We start from the raw sequence: 16,925 nt of genomic DNA on the forward strand, positions 1-16,925 counted from the left end.
TTTGGCCGTAATACAACACTGAAGGTTAAAATTTGCTCTCTTCTCTCGGTTGTGTTTAATTCATCCCTCCTCAAAGCACACTTCCCACTTTGCCTTTTCAAACAGTTTTGTGTGCCTGTTTGGGTATAGCAGCCCAGTGGGACGGAGCGTTCCAACGGCAGAATGATAATTAAAATTTATAAATGCCATTGACGACCGGCCTACGCGTACTCCCCTTCGCTCCTAAAAGCTAAAAGGTGAAAGTTAAGAGCACGAGCAGCGGGTAAGTTTTGTGCACAACCAGAGTTCCCCAGGCCCGTAGGCTGTTCTAAATCTAAACAAACCCCAAATGCGATTCTCATTTGCACTCGGTGTTTTTCATTCATTACGAGTGGACGGGCCTTGTGTACCTTTTTTTTGTGTACGTACGTGTGTGTCTGTATGTATAACCCGTGACCTTTTGCCTGTGTAAAATTTGCTGTGATTGCTGGTAGTTTTGTGTTGTGCTGTTGAATGAAGCCATACTTTGCAAAATACGGTTGCAATATCGTTAGCCGGAGAGTGGGTGAAGGAGTGGGTCCTCGCTTCTTCCCACCCACCTTTGGGTTTGCAAAATTCATAAGATAAGCTCTTGGACAGTGCGCATCAGTTGGAAGACATCAGGGAGAACAGAAAAAAAACAAACCCCAAAACAAGGATGGTAGGATAGGTAAAAATAACTAAGAACTCCATCGCCGTGGGACCGACGTGTTAATCCCCGCTCCTTTTGGGGACAACCTGCCCACCACCACCATCACCAGTGGGTGGTGTAGTGGTGTGTAATAAATCAGCAATTTTCCACTTCATCATCCATCCCTTTGGGTGGGTTTTGGCCCTGGTCCGGTCCGATTACCCTGCTCTCTGTCACACAAGCGTTGGACTCTCTCGCTTGTCGGACATGGGCCAGGAATTCAGGAGTAATCTTTTTTGTTTTCGTTTCTAGGTGTGCACTCTGCTCTTTATACTGCAATGGCAGGGAGGGGGGTTGCCGTGCCACATGAGTAATGCTATTTTTCCATTGCCGCCAGTCATACGACGGTGTGTAATGTGTACGCAGCATTTGCTTGCGAAGACACAACTCACATCGTTTTGCAATTGTTCAGTTGCGGCGAGTAGGGTAGGATGTTGTGTCCTTTATATCCCACCCAGCAAGACTGCAGTATGTTGCTGCAGTATGGCAACGTATCTCGGCATCACGGTTCGCGGTGATGATACTTTCCTGTGCTTGCTCTCTCTCTCTCCGCCATCTCTGCTGTCTTGGTACCCCTAAACCAATGGTATAGGTTACCTGGAAAAGCCGACCCCGCAAGAGGATGAACCGTATGCGTGCGGGGCATCGTTGTGAGTAATAATATTCTAGCGGTGAAGCGCCACGCTCGTAGACGAAATTCACGTGAAATCGTTGTGGGTTGTTGGCATCATTGCTCCATCTCATCTCGTATCCACGCCTTGACGTATCAAGGGTGCACCTAATTATAGCTTCATTCAACTCGTGCACGCTGGCGGCAGGGTGAGAAAGGGGTTAACCCCATCCAACGAGAGTGGGAGGATCGATGCACCAAATCGGTCTTGTTTTTTTTTTCTCCCGCGTGTACATACACGAACAATCGCTTCAAAGATGCAAATACGCAGGGGGATGAGGTTGTAGTACTTTTCTTCGTCATTGCCGTTAGAACGCACACAAGTGGTGACGCATGCCCTCAGGTTGTGCATGTGTGATGATGCACGCCAACAATGAGGATGGTACACGGGCACAACAAGGGAACGGGGACCTGTGAGAGTCTGAGAAGCGAATAGAGGGCGCAGGATGTGCTCATCTTGTACGAGATAGGGGTTAGCAAACGAAGAAACTGAAGCTGAAATACAGGGTTTTCCGAGTCAAGTGCCAATGTCTACAACATGTTTCATTGCGTCGCGAAATGGTTTTCAACAGCTGTCAAATGTTGTATTTGCATCACAATTAGGTTTTCGTTCTTCCACATGATTTTCAACACGTCTCAAGCTTGGTTGAGTTTGACAGTTCTTTGTGATGTGTTGAAAATTATGTGTAAGAATTGAAAATTTATTATGATGCAATTGTTTAACCTTTCGACAGCTGTTGAAAAACAAATTGAAGGCGGCGAATAATGATGTTCACATTCGAAAGTGACTTGTAAAACTCTGGAAATGGGCAGAAAATGTTCGATTCGACGGAGCATTTGGATTATCAAAAACTAGTTGTTGAAAATACGGGGTTTACCAGGTCACTTTCGAATGTGCACGTTGATTTTCACCGCCTGCAAGATGCTTTTCTACATTTATCGCATATTGTTTTGGCATCGCAATAAAATTTCAGTTTTTATATATAATTTTCAACACATCAACAAAAACTGTCACACTCAATCGAACTTGGGATGTGTTGAAAATCATATTTAAGAAATATTAATGTTATGTTATTTATTACAATTGTTGCGCAATCAAAAATTGTGTTTTCATTGGAAATTGACTCGGAACCCCTGTACATTTCATCTTTCGCTTTAATAAGTAGAAGAAAATTACAAAGAAATTTGATTTTTAATTATTTTAAGTAAATTACAAAAAAAAACACGATCATAAATTTATGACACGCACTGTATTTTGTTTGCATACAAATTCCGGTTCAATTATCTTGCTGCTGGCCTTATAAATATAGCACAATGGGGCGGGCTATTTTCCCTGCCAACTAATTATTACCATTCAATTTTCCGGTTTTTCCGGAGGCATCTTCGGCGGTGCCACGTTTTCTCACTGCAAGAAGCGTGCAAAAGTCATTTCCGAACCCTGCTGCGATGCTATTGTTCGATTGGAGAACGAAAGATAGTGTTTCTTGAGAACCATTTGTCAAAACACGCCACCCGCCCAGCCCTGAGATTGGGAGTTCGATGCGAAATCGAAGCTTCGGAGAAAGCGAACCGAACATCGCATTTTCCGGGCTAAATTATCTTCTACCCAGTTCCTCCGTTGTTTATATCCGCTTCCCGATTAGCTGCTTTGTTGCTGTGGCCTTAGGAAACAACAACCGGTACAATGATTGGTTGTATTCCGTCCCGATCCTTGGGCTGGGCGCCTCCATTTGTCAAAACCACCTTGAAGAAGGGACGAAACCACCACCACCAAGCCAGCAAAGGCGTCACCGGCTCGTGGGTAATTACCCGGTCCCCTTAGTGTGATTTGTGCCCACCCGGCCAATGTTTCCGATCGACCCCCGGGTACCGAACCGGATAAGGAAATGCTAATCGAACAACAAGAGGCAGTAAAAAAATACCTACGAGTGACAGGGGGTTCCGTTAGCAGAGCGGGAAATGGGAAAGGTGTACGGTGTGAAAAATCGCACATTAATTTTCCTCTCATTTTACTTTGCTCGGCGGTGATATTTCTATAAAAAGGCAGAGAGGAGGAGGAGAGAGAGATAGAGAAGGCTCTTTCCTCGTCGGCTCTTTGGCGCTAGCGATATTTACCGAGCAGCGCGCTGCTCTAATTTGCATTGTAAATGTACCGTGCAAACAGTGCGGGGTGTGACACACTGAGATTAACTGCGTTCAATGATGATGGTAATGACGCCAGATGAGAAAAGGAGGAGGATGTTATTAGAAGTTAATATTCAATGTTTTTATTTTGGGCGTTTTTTCCTGTTTTCCTTTTCACACCAGAGACTAATTGATCGTATCAAGAGCTGAATAATAAGGGACAGCTTTGGTTTGCAATGCATAGCAAATTATTATAAAGACAGCTTTGCTCCCCCCCCCCCTCTTTCCCACCTTGTGTCTCGGCCCAATGACGCACAGCAGTGCGAGTGCACCAGAACAAACAGGATCTGTAGTAGGATTGCTTATTTCTGTAGCGAATATTCAGCGGCAACAACGAAGAGAGAGAACGTTTTTCCCTCTTCCCACCGTCTTGGCTGGCATTCAGATTCATGTTCAAGGAAGCACTCTGCCCCCTTGCTGGGACTATTTATTTTTTTGTTGTTGCGCGCTGTTAATGCGATCTCGCCGCACACACACGATCACCCACACGGCGCTTCGGCTTTCTCAGTTGTTGCACTTAGGAAACAAGACACCGAGCGGGAATGAGTGTCGATGTTCTACACCGTCTCCCGCCGCCGTATGTTAGAGTGGCGATCGTGTGAACCGATCGTGTTTGAAGATTGTCTCGTGGGGGGTGTAGGACTGTCTCTGGACTGGCCGGCTGCTGGCTGGCACAGTCACGGTTTGGCAATGGATGCGAACAGATGCACGGGTTGTTGTGTACGGTAGTCTCTAGAGGCAGCTAGAACAAGCGAGTTAGCGAGTGGAAGTGGATTTAGAGGGTGTTTCAGTGCGTCTTAATGTGTCCTTAAGTCCTTAAAGTTCTTCAGGAATTTCGTCAGAGTTTTTAAAAGGATCTTTTAAAGCCTGCGAATGTCCTATAGTTGCCATTGTGTGTACAACTAATTCGTAGTGGCCAGTGTGTGTTTTCACCGGCAAACAAACTAAAACCCTTCTCGGCAGAGTGCACAAAGCGAGCGATAACGAGTGGAGGGTTATCATCACCATCACACCCGGCAACACAGATTTGTGATTGTGTCTGCCTCGAAGGGTGGGCAAAGAAACATCTTCTTTCCACCTTTCTCGATCGTCACTAACAGCGCCAAAAAAGGTGACACACACGCAGTGAATGTGACGGAGAGGGCGAACGGTGTTTACTTTTTGTGATGATGTCCTTGGAAAAACTACGCCGAATATTGTGAAATCTGGAGTTGGGGGAGTAGTCCGTCGTATATACCCTACCGAACAGACGACAGATCGTGTCGCAACACATTCTTTTCCAGTGACCAACAAGAGACCAACAAGAAATAAACTAACTCAGTGATTGCTCAGTTTTCTAACCGGAATTGTGTCTAATCGAAATTGTGTTGTGGTTAGAGTGTATCTAGTTGATTCGTTTTTGCTTGTTTGTGGCTGCAGCTACTACTGCTGCGCGTGACGTAGTGATATCGATACACAAAACGACGGCCCCTCTCTCCCCCATCATGTGGGGTGGTGCAGCAGTGAAAATGACGCTGCTTTATCAGTACAAAGATAAAATATGTGCCGGTGGAGGGAATGTGTGCTTCAGGTAAGCGGCCAGGGGGGTGTTGCATTTTCAGTTTTGCAGTTTTGTGACGGTGTTTTTTTGCTTTCCGAAGGTACGATACATTGGCATAAACACACACGTTGGTGGCACATTATCGTGCGGTGGGAATAAAAGGGGTTCTCGATACAGGAGAGTTACTGCCACTGCTTGGTAGTGTGGGTACTTCCCATCGGCGGGAGAGTATATAAAACAGGTTAAATGCTTCTCTGCCGTGTGATAATTGAAATTCCCCCTAGATTTGCTAGATTGTAGCCCTCGGGACGGCACTACAGCAGCCCCCAGTGATCGGGGAAAACACACAGACTTACCCAATTGAGTTGATTTGAATTTGGAAGCTGTTTAGTGAGTGTTCTGGGTAGTACTGTTCAAGATAAACAAGTTCGTTATGCACATGCAGCATCATCCTGCAGCACAGGTAGCAGCAAGTTACACTGGTAGTTCGGTGTATAAATAATTGACATTGTAGTGTGATTTTTGCCCACGGCAGCACACAACAACGCCATCACAGAGAGCGTCACACTTATGTAACGAAAAGTACCGGCCACTAGTACTAATTATTCGGAGCAGAGATATCTATTTAGCGGTCACGGGGGTGTTCTGGCATCGTGCCGCTGTGTACTTCAAGTACAGAATATAGATGGGAATTTGTAGAATTGTAATGTATCGAATGGTAACTACAGTAACTCCTCTATGAATAACCAATAACCAGTGACTGTAATGGATTTGGATTAAGATGGAATGGTGAAATGTTGAAGGCATGGAGTCTCGGGCAAACTACTACTCTCCACGGATCAAATGCTGTGTAGAGTGAACACAAATACGTTCTGGGTATTTTGGATTAGTATTTTCACTATTTCCAGGCGAAACTTATTGTGCCAATAGAAGCAAACTGAAGTAAATCTTAAGCTTGATTGCTTGCTTTAGATCTTATTACCTTGTTATTACCTAGTAACTAGTTTCAAGCTACCGGATAGCTCTGAAGAAGGAATTAAAATGAAAAGCTAAAGCGATGATGCTATATATCTCTATTTGGCGTAACGTCCTACGCGGACATGCCGACCTTTACACAGTCACAATCCTTGCTACGGGGATATAGTACTATTCTAGGCTTGAACCCATGACGGGCTAGTTATTGAGTCGTTCGAGTTGACGACTGAACCACGGAGCCGTCCCGTAGTAAGAGATGATTATTGGAAATAATAAGTTGCTAGTCACAACCTGCGACAAGTAACTGGCATACACATTGGAGTTAAATAAAAGGGTGATTGTAACAAGAATGCTAGTAATTAACTAAGGAATAGTAACTAGTAACTAGTTAATGTAACGTGTAACAGGTTAAAAGTCAGCAGATAGTAACTGGGAAGCATTTTTTTTTTAAATAAAAAGGCAAAAATAAATGCCAAATTAAGTACTTGCTCTAATTTGTAACTCACTGATGGCTGTTTAGTGATTTATATGAAAGTAATTAAGTTTTTTCCCCCAATTACTGTAAAATGTTATCTAGTACACCTTTTCACCAACATCCTTAACAACGCTCGAATCGGTTGTCCGACAATCGACAGCCTTGTTGTGTTGCGGCGCGTTGTGAGTTAATTAAGAGATGGATGTCTCTGGCTTTGGTGCGAGAGAAAAATGGTCGACTGATCGTGCCAATGGCCATCAGGTTTTTTTTTTTTACACTGCTCCCAGCCGATGCTTTTTCCAATTTTCAACGACTTTTCTGGCCCCTTTCCAAACGTGTTTCAGTTAATGGTCACTTCCTTTCAAGAGGGTGGTTGTGGGCGCGGCGTAAGGAGCGCCTTGTGTGGCTTTCCGGGTTTTGGAGCCAAATTTTGGGGGCGACATAATTGAACATATTTGCTCCCCCCCCCCCCCCCCCTCCCCTTAGAAGAGCATTTTGGAATGCCGACCCAATTAGAAACTAATGCCGGTGTTGATTACACTTGTTGAGTGATTTTTCATGCAAAAGAGCGCTGAAATGCCAATCTTTGTCTTGACAGCTCGCCTGCCATCGGTGGGGTGTTGAGAGAAGAAGACCAGAAGATCTCACCGGTTGGGAATGGGAGGCCAAACTGATGGGAACGATTGAGGGGGAGGGTGTCTGTACAGTTGCAATCGACCGTGTTGGGTGTTTGGTTGAAAAATGTCATCGTAATATTGGCTCCAACCCCCCCCCCCCCGCCCTCCCCAAAAAAACCCATTTAACATAGGTGGGGGTTGACTCCCCTGGGGTGATTTGGGCGGTGAGTGGAGCAAAATATATCATAATTTAGAAATAGTTTCCAAGCATGACCGAGACGCTGATCTCTCTCCACCGTCGGAGGTGATCCTTGGCCTCGATATCTGGGTAGACGATGGCGTATTATGTAGTAAGCAGAGAGAGAGAGAGAGAGGGAGAGACCGACACAGACGTTCGCATATTGCACAACCAGCAGCAAGCAGGAACGCAGCACGGTTTTAGAATATTAGTTTTCTTTACAGCGCGTTTATAAGTGAGTTTTCCCTCCGCGCGTGTGTGTGAGATTAATGAATTGCCGTGTTTAAACCGAGCGTTGATCCCGGTTGCTATAGCACCACCGTTGGGTCGTGTTTAGTATTGGGGGAAAACCGCGCGGTTCATTCATATGCACTCTTCCCTCTCCCTTCAATTGGGGTTGGGGACGGGTTACGCTTCTTAATTGGCGGTGCGGAAAAGCGTTTAGAGTTCAACACTTGTGGGGCGAGGGTTGGAGATTGAAATGATTCAAGGATGGAGGAAGGGGTCTGCTTAACCCCTTTTGGGTTCATTTTCCTCTTTGCACGAGATTTATTGCACTACTTGCCACATGTAAGCGGCGAAGTATTTTTTGACAGCTAATAAAGCCATCACTTAAAGTTGACAGCGGGAGCAATTGTAAACACATTCGCACGCTCTCTCGCTCTCTCTCTTTGTATTTCTCCAAACACGTGCAAAGAAGTCGCTTGATTGCTGCACTTCCTGGACCGCGAAAAACTGAACCTCAACCTCCCTGCAAGGCGGCAATAAATTGAACTTTCAATTGCTTAAGCAAACACACACACGCAGCACACAGCGTTTGCTGGGCGAAAATCAACAAACGTGTGTGCGAAGGAAGTTGGGGCCACTCTTATCGTGGAGACATCACCCCGGCGCTTGTTCTTGCAGCTGCACTCAAACCATCACTACTCGCGCGTTTGTGTGTGTGTGATTAAGGAGGGGGGGGGGGGGGTGGTAGAAGGTAGAATCCCCATTCCCTTTTTCCGCCGTCCATTTGGAAAGGAAAGTACCGCCAAAGAGGATGCGAAGCGCACGCACGCTGCTCCATCAAAACCCGCCAGACCGACGAGAAGTTAGACGTACACACAGACACCGACACCGACACACACACATGTCAACACTTTGTGATAAAGTGCCTTGTGGTAAACACAGAACCAACCCCCCCGCTGCCCATCGGCGCCGGAACCGACAAAGTGTTGTGTACGCGGTTTGAAGCGAGAGCGTGCGCGCCCGCCGCGTCAACATCAAATCGAAATCAAACCCGACGCGATCCGACATTTGCCCTACGGCAGACCACCGGCCAACCACGGCTGCACTCCCAAGCTCGCGCGTGTGTGTGTGCTTGTGCGTTGTCCAGAGCTCTCTTGCATAAAAGTGGCGGGCGGTCGGCTGGCCTTTGCGGTTCAGCACACTCTGGCACTGGTTGCTTGGAACTGGGAAGGATGTACTCTATGGGCATGGTGGAGCAATCGGAGGAAGAGGAGCGTACCGTGTGCGTGTGTGTGGTAAATATTTTGATTTTGTAAATATTTACACAACTCCCCGTACGCATGGGACCAGGGGAAAGGCGGAAGGACAGAGCAACGTTCAAAACGAGGTGTGGGAAAAGAATATTTGAGCCGACAGTTCGTGTAAGACACTGAAGGAGCGGGAAGTGTGCAAATAGGTGTGAAGAGTTTTGGTCTAGTGCGCGCGCACACACACACACACGCCCGGGTAAAACATTGGCCAAATCAATGAAGCCTCTCGGCGTGTGTTTCATGTGTCCACAGAGAGAGAGAGAGACAGAGGGCAGGTGACAAAGAGAAATGGTCCTTTGATGGCAAACTGTAAGCTGCAGCTCCGCCAAGTCCTTCCCCAAACTCTGCCCAACGAAAAAAATGGCACAACTGGGGCACTGAAACGGGTTCGCGCGGAAACACGCCAAAAACGCGACACATTTGTCGTGACACACACACATAGAGAGACGCCCTGTAGGGTATGGCGGGTGACAGGTGTGTGACGAATCGTGCAACAGATAAAGCACCGGCAGGAACTGGGTTGGGCGTGGTGTAGCCTACGACGACCATATAGGGAAAAGGGGGGGGGGGGGGGGGGTTGCTCACTGATAACATCCCCTTGGCCTCTTCAGCAACACTAACCCTGCCTGTGTGTGTGTGTGTTTCGGTGTGCTAAGGTCTGAAGGGGGTGGTTATGTATTTTACCCCTTTTTAGCCCCATTGTCCCATTTGTTTCGTGGTCGCGCCACCCCACTTTGGGCGCGTGTGTGTGTTTGAGAGAGAGAGAGAGAGAGAGAGAGCGTGTGTTAGAAGCCTAACACGCCACACTATCGATGACTACTTCCCGCTGGTTGAGCTGGGGAAAAGAGAGACGGCCTGCCCTAGAGGTTAAGCCGGCAATGATGGCGATGATGATGGATGGAACGTGCACGCACACTGCCAACTGCCTCCTAGCTCTATGTAGAGATCTCGGTTCTTTTTTTTATCAGTCTGGTGTGAATCGGTGACAGTTTGGGGGGCTTTTTTGTTTGTTGTTCTATTTTGTTGTTGTTATATGTTACCGCCCAGTAATTAAAGCACCTTCCCCGAAGGTGGACGAATGCGCGCGAGACGGTGCGACATTTAAAAAAAATAGAAAATAGAAGAAACCGCACGTTGGGGGCCACTTTTTTTTGGAGGGTGGGATTGGAAGGTTCCCGATCTGTGTGGAGTGGTGTGTGTGGTGGCAGTGGTGACCTTTGAATGAGTAACCAGGGATTAATCCAGCCCGCAAAGAGCCCATTGCCGAACGCGCGAAGATCGAGTTTGGGTGGCTGGGGAGGGTTAAAATCTTCCAACCAGCGCCCCTCCACCCTGTCGTGTGCCATGTCGTGTGCACAGTGCTTGCAAAGTTGGTTCCAGCTTGCGTGCTGCCAGCAGCCCGATTGCTGTACGCCTGATAGCTCCGGTGGCGGTCAGTGGCGACGGCAGCACCACCAGGCCACCGAGTACGATGGTGCAAACCAGGAAGACCGGTACCAGGGGAACGAGAATGGTGCGCTGGTGCTACATCCACCGTCGACGGGGATGACCAGGTACAAAAGGAGGGAGAAGGAGGTGCAGTATGACGGTGTGTGTTTGTTTGATTTGGCCGAAAAAAAACCCGCATTATTTTCATTCACAAGCGTTCCCTTTCTAAGGGCGTTTTTTATTTATTTTTTTGAGAGAGAGAGCCGATTCCCTTTTAGTGCTACGTGTGTATCAGTGCAAACGACGGATAAATCCTGCCCTGATAAGCGATTGCAAACGGGTTCTGCAACATATATTCGTCAAAAGGTCTCGATAAGGTCTCCTTTTTTGTGGTCAAATCTTGACCGGAACCAACAGCAAAAACCAGTATAAGGTAACCCTCCAAGGTGAACGGTGTGGTTTAGGGGGTCGAGTTCCGAGCCATTTTCGATGGGCAGAAACAAAAAGAAACGCTCGACGGTACAGCAGCAGCCGCAACACCAGCTCGGCAGCGGCACTGTATCGCGTCTCAGCTCGTCGTTCCTCAGCTGGACAACGCTGCACAGTCTCTTGATCAGGTTGATATTGTAGAGAGGAGGGGGAAAAATAGCGCAAACAAAATACGCTCTCGATACTTACATGTTATCATCGCCCCTTCGGCTAGAGGGGGGACTGTGTTATCATTGCTGCAAATAACCGATCCGCTATTGTAAATTGGATGAAACGTTGTGAAACTTGCTTCGATGACTTTCAAACGGTCGGGGTGACGCATCGAATTGATAGTGATTGTTTGTTTGTTTTTTTTTTCTTTAATATATTTCCAGGAAAAAATGGCTCCCGACACAGTTCCGGAAGCTGTCGCACGGCAAATCGGATAAGCTACCACCGGTGGAGAAGACGCTCATCAGCAAGAAGGGCTCCGACAAGAAGGTTAAGGTAAGTTTATTTGAGTTTTTGACTCGCCCAAAGAAGAACCTTCTCCAATAAACTCTTTTCCCTCCACTCCTTGCAGCCCAACCAGCAGGAAAAGCCGCCGGAAGAGCAGGAATCGTCGGCGGCCGCCTCCGCCGCCCAGCTAGAGCCGGAGGATGAGGAAGCGACAGCGATCGAGCTGCCGCCGCCGATGAAACCGATACAGGACACGGCATCCGCCCTGAGCGGCGCCTCCGTGGTGCCGTCCTCCGCCGAGGATGCTGCCGCCGGCTCGACGAACAAAATCACCAAGGCCATGTCGCTCAAGTCGCTGGAAGAGCCGGTCGGTGCGCAGCCGCCCGCCGATCTGGCCGAGATCGAGCAGTTCGTGAAGGCGAAGGTGGAAAGCTTAAAGTATCTCGACAATGACGGTGGCGGCGGTGGCAGCAGCAGCAGCAGTGCAGCGGCCGCGCTCGCGATGGGACTGATGGTCGGTGACGGGAGCAGTAGCTCCGGCACGATGGCACTGAACGGTGGGCACACGATCGCCAAACCGGCCATCTCGCCCCAGTTCTCGGAGAACGAGGCGGCCGACGATACGCTGACCGAGGAGCAGTGCATCGAGGACATACTGCGGAAGCGAAACTATGCGCTGCGCGAGCTGCTCACCACCGAGGAAGCGTACGTGAATGATCTGTCGCAGATCGTGAATGGGTAAGTAGGTGGGTGGGTGTGGTGAGGTGTGGTTTTGAGGTTTTATAATTCCATTTGCTTCACTTACACAGATACATAGCGGAGATACGTAACCCGGCCAGCACGGTACTGATCCCGGACGATCTGAAGGGTGGCAAGGAGCGGATGGTATTTGGCAACATTGAAGCAATATACGAGTGGCACAGAGAGTAAGTTGGCAAGGGCGGAATTTTCGCGGTCAGCAAACACACACACATACCGGTCGCTCACGCTCCATTTCCCGTTTGTCCCACCTTTTTGCAGTCATTTTCTCAAAGCGTTGCAAAAGTGTCTACAGAACCCGTACGAGCTTGGGCCGCTAATCAAGCGGAGCGAACGGAAGCTGCACATGTACGTCGTCTACTGTCAGAACAAACCGGTCTCGGAGCACATCGTGCAGGAGCATATGAGTTACTTCGATGAATTACGCTTAAAATTAAAGTATAAACTATGTGTAAGTATATGGCTTATGCGATGTGGTGCTTTCAAGATGCCTGACCGTCACCTTTGCCTGCTTTCCAGTTAGGAGATATGCTCATCAAACCAGTCCAAAGAATAATGAAGTACGAGTTACTGTTGAAAGATATCCTGAAGCATACTCTGCGGGCCGGTCTCACCGAGGAAGTACCAGGATTGAAGGAAGCGATGCATATAATGCAAGTAGTTCCTAAGGCTGCCAACGATATGATGGACGTTGGTCGGTTACAAAAGTTTGAGGTATGTATTCAATACACTCTTTCTCTATTTTTATATAAAGAGTTAGCGAGGAGTTCTCATAGCTGTGGGACATTTTATTGACTCTTTCCTACAAGAAATTAACTTAATGTAATGGGAATTGGATCCTTGTTGGACAAATTTAATATGAATTTTCAACGAGCCTGTCTAAAAGGCCATAGAGTCCAATTTACATTATATGAAGTTCATTTCCCATAAGAAAGAGTCAAGGAAGTGTTCCACAACCCTATGAGAACCTCTGGAAAAACCCTGTAAGCAACCGAATTGTACCATTTTCTTTCCGCGGGTTTTTTTTGCAGGGTAAAATAACGACACAGGGCAAACTGCTGCTGCACGGCCCGCTGTACTGTGTCGAGGGTGCCTCGAGTAGTGATAAGAATTCGTACAACTCCCAGAAACCGAAGGAGCTGCACGTGTTTCTGTTCGAGCAGAACATCATCTTTGCCGAGATCGTCGGAAAGAAAACGCAGTTCACCAGTCCAAACTACATCTACAAGGCGCATATTCAGGTAAGGCTATAGGGGGGGGTTTAAAACCCTGCGCCTTTTCCTTTACGCAACTCATTAACCTTCGTCTCTTTCTGCTTCCTTCCCCCTCTCTTCACAGGTGAACAAAATGACGCTACAGGATCTTTCCGACCAGACGAATGGCAATCGGTTCTCGCTTTGCTCAATCGACCCGCAACGTTCCAGTCTTAGCTATATCTGCACGGCACCGACACCGGAGCTGCACAGCGAGTGGCTCAACACGATACACGAGATACTGAAAACGCAGAACGATTTCCTCAAAGCGCTCGTCAGCCCGATCGCTTACCAAAAGGAGCTGACGAAGGATTCCTAAGCGGCCTGGATGACCGCTCTTCCGCTTCCAATTCCATCTTCTGCCGGTGTGACCGGTGGGTGTGTTTTGCAGGCCTATTATTTTGCTCGCATGACATTCGATCGATTCCGTCGGAAGCACTCGAGCGGGAGAACATTTGGTATCGTTTTCGCCATTCGAGTCGATGAAGGTTTCGTCGGCATTTTTGTTCGTTGCACCTGTGTGTTTGACAGTTGGCAATATAAAAGGCCTGTTAGCGTTGGTTCTGCGGATTTTCCCCCAATTTCTGGTATGGTACGGTACGCGTTGTACCAGGTACAACGGTTTTCTGTTTTATTCAGCCACGAACAAGCAAGTAGTGAGCACCCGAAAAGCCCCCATTTGGGATCATTACGAGTATTATTTATTTTATACGAGCTTTTTTGTAGTGTGGTCTGTCTATTTTTCCCCCGAACAAGAAAGTTTTCAATTCATTTATTTATATAGACAAAGTCAAACATCACACAGACACACACCGGGCGCCGTACGGCAACTGTAGCAGCTAATTGCATGCAGCAAATTGAATTTGCATAAAAATGAGGAAAATGTGCATCATCACACAAGTTAAGAGATATGCAATAAGCAGAAAAGGAAACCCATCAGAACTATTACGGTTAATAGCAATCTAAAGCAGCTATGGAACTATGGCAGAACAAAGTATCAACAAGTGAACTAACAGTGTGCGAAGGCAGCAAATAAAAAAAAATTAAAGCAAATTACTCTGTAAAACCACGTGTGCACGTTCATCTTTCGCGCTTGCCACCATCCGCCGAAACACCCACACACATCCACTCAGTAAGCCCGAAAGCTCACATACGAACAAAACTGGAACAAAAGAAGAACGGTAACAAAAGGGCGCTACATCCGTTTAAAAATACAAAAGCAGATAAAATAATACAATACCAAACTTTATTCGCTAAAATCAGCAAATGATGCGATTAATGATAGAGATTCGCACGGGGCCGATAACCGCAAAACCAATGGCTTAATATATCTTAGTCGCAAAGTGGTTACACAATGGGAAATGCTCCAAGCGAGAAAGAGAGAGAGAGAGAGAGAGCATCGAAGCGAGAAAGGAAAATAGAGGGAAAACAACTCGCAAAAGCAAATCGACACGAGAGCAATTGCAACAGCAGCAGTATAAAGGAAGAAGAAAAAAAGTAACAACAGTAATATTAGAATAGAAGAATATCGATTACATACACACAAATACAAGAAAAGATACAAAAACAAACAAAGCAAACAAAGCAAAGTATATATTTTATGAATATGATTATTAAAGGAATATCCTACATTAGGGATAGGCAGCAAGCAATGTACACACAAGGTTGCAAATCCAGACGCAAACAGACTCTGGGAAACATATGAATAGAAAATCCCCCGAGCAACAGAAGTGGGGGGGAGGGGAGGAAAGCAATTGAACATCACCGAAAAAGATGGCGAAGAAAAACAAAGGAGAAGGAAAACCATAGATAAAAAGAATGATAACAAATGAAAGAGAGGGAAGAATCCAGACGAATGAGAGAAAAAAAAACAAAACCAGATTTTGCAGCACAGCAAAACATATTTTTGATATTTTGTCGTTTTTTGTGCTCCCCTTTAGTAATTTGACGACGATAAACAAAAAGGTCACCCCCACATCACATGATAGTGTTGGTAGAAGAAATGTCTAAGAAGAAGAATAGATTGTGTAAGGGCACATGGAAAAGAAAAAACAATCGATAGTGGTACACGTTTGCCATTACAGCCCCAGGAAAGGCAAACAACGGCAAACACCTCACAGGTTTCGCAAGGCGATTTTTTGATGCGCACATTGTAGAGATGGCTAAAAAAAGGGCGGGCTGTTCACACGGGTCACGTTTCCCCACGCATGGCAAACCGGCAAGAAAGTAGAGGAAAAGTTTGGATTTTGATATTATCCTTCGGCCCATTGGCCATTGGGGGGGCCATTGTTTCTCTGGCATGGTGGTGAATAAGTAACTCTGTACGATTTCCATTTTCCCCCCCTCTTTGTACGTTTCCTGTTTGGAGATTTTCTTACACACAGGGGGGAGGGCAGCCCCATGCGCTCGTCGAACAAAACTGATCGAGTTGCGAGGCGAAACAGACTGAGAATAATGCTGCAAAAAAGGGGTAGCTAATTGCGCCACTATTCGATACGATTTGTGTTACTATTATCATGTTTCCTTGTTTTGTTTGAAAAAAAAAACGCCTGCTTTCCCTTTAGGGGTGTTAATGTGTAATTTATGTAAAAAAAACACGAAAACATCCTACAAGTGTACTACAAGCTTTATTACTTCAAATGCTTTTATCAATATGGAATAGTTTTAGACGCATGTCAGTAGAGAGGTGTATACTTTATTTAAGCTTTCATTTTTGCATCTTCTTTTTAATGATCTGTTGTTTTTATTTGTATTAAAACATGAGCAGGTATCAGAAAAGGGTCTATTTTGAGGTACTATAACGTTATAACGTACTATTATTTTTTCCCCAAATTGTTTTTGTATATTTTGTACTGCTTCGTTTTCAGTTGTACATTTGGAGCAAACAGCAAACGAACAAAAGAAAAACGAGCTATTTCAAAATTTTATTGCATTATGATTTAGTTGGATGAGAGACCCCTGTGATGAAGAAAATTAACAACATGGAAACTGTTATTCATTTCGGTTAGTTTTACATACTTTGGCAAGCAAAGAGAGAGACGGAAGGGAGCAAAATAGCTTTTCTAGCTTCTCAAGATTTGGCTTTCATGTACGAAACGGGTTTTTTTATATGTTTCACGCGTGAAATTTGCTTTCTTCAGTCCCACCAACCACCCTAAACGAAATGAGAAAAAGTGTCTAATGTGTGAGCGTTTCCCACAAACAATTGCAGCTAAAGTGCAGCTCTAATACACACACACCCACAGCACTCTGATTGAAAGTGCTTGCAGAACTGTGCAGAAGATTATAATAAGTAAAGTAATCGAAACAGCAGGCAGCCGCCGCCCGGGGGCAAAAGCAGAGAGAAACTGAGCGTGTGCCGCACAAAACAAAACATATTAGCGGCGAGATCAGGTTAAATCGGCGTTACTGGACAAAAGGAGGAAGAAGAAGAAGAAAAAAAACATTTGTGTGATAATATATAATAGTAATATGTTGTAATGTTTAATTTATAACAATAATCCCTCTATCCCTTTAGTGGTGACAACAAAATGCGGGCGCCCGCGTGAGGTCGAAGCCTCCTACCTACCTACCTAAACCTACCTAGCATGTACTCTCTCTCTCTCTCTCTAC

The 16,925-nt window shown here is 46.2% G+C and overlaps 1 protein-coding gene across 7 annotated transcripts in view; it reads left to right on the forward strand.

The window, feature by feature from the left end:
• The window catches only part of LOC1276778 (triple functional domain protein), a 67,987-nt gene extending 53,608 nt beyond the window's left edge, over nt 1–14,379 (forward strand). For all 7 annotated transcript variants that reach the window (XM_061651603.1, XM_061651606.1, XM_061651608.1 and 4 more), the window contains exons 9-15: nt 11,238–11,349; nt 11,426–12,039; nt 12,111–12,227; nt 12,322–12,511; nt 12,580–12,774; nt 13,092–13,301; nt 13,399–14,379. In XM_061651603.1, the coding sequence (XP_061507587.1) occupies nt 11,238–11,349; nt 11,426–12,039; nt 12,111–12,227; nt 12,322–12,511; nt 12,580–12,774; nt 13,092–13,301; nt 13,399–13,632 (1,672 nt within the window). In that variant the 3' untranslated portion in view covers nt 13,633–14,379. The remainder of the gene's footprint in view (nt 1–11,237; nt 11,350–11,425; nt 12,040–12,110; nt 12,228–12,321; nt 12,512–12,579; nt 12,775–13,091; nt 13,302–13,398) is intronic.
• Nucleotides 14,380–16,925: the final 2,546 nt, after the last annotated feature.

The sequence above is a fragment of the Anopheles gambiae genome, chromosome 2 (genome assembly GCF_943734735.2).
Source record: "Anopheles gambiae chromosome 2, idAnoGambNW_F1_1, whole genome shotgun sequence".
Lineage (NCBI taxonomy): Eukaryota > Metazoa > Arthropoda > Insecta > Diptera > Culicidae > Anopheles > Anopheles gambiae.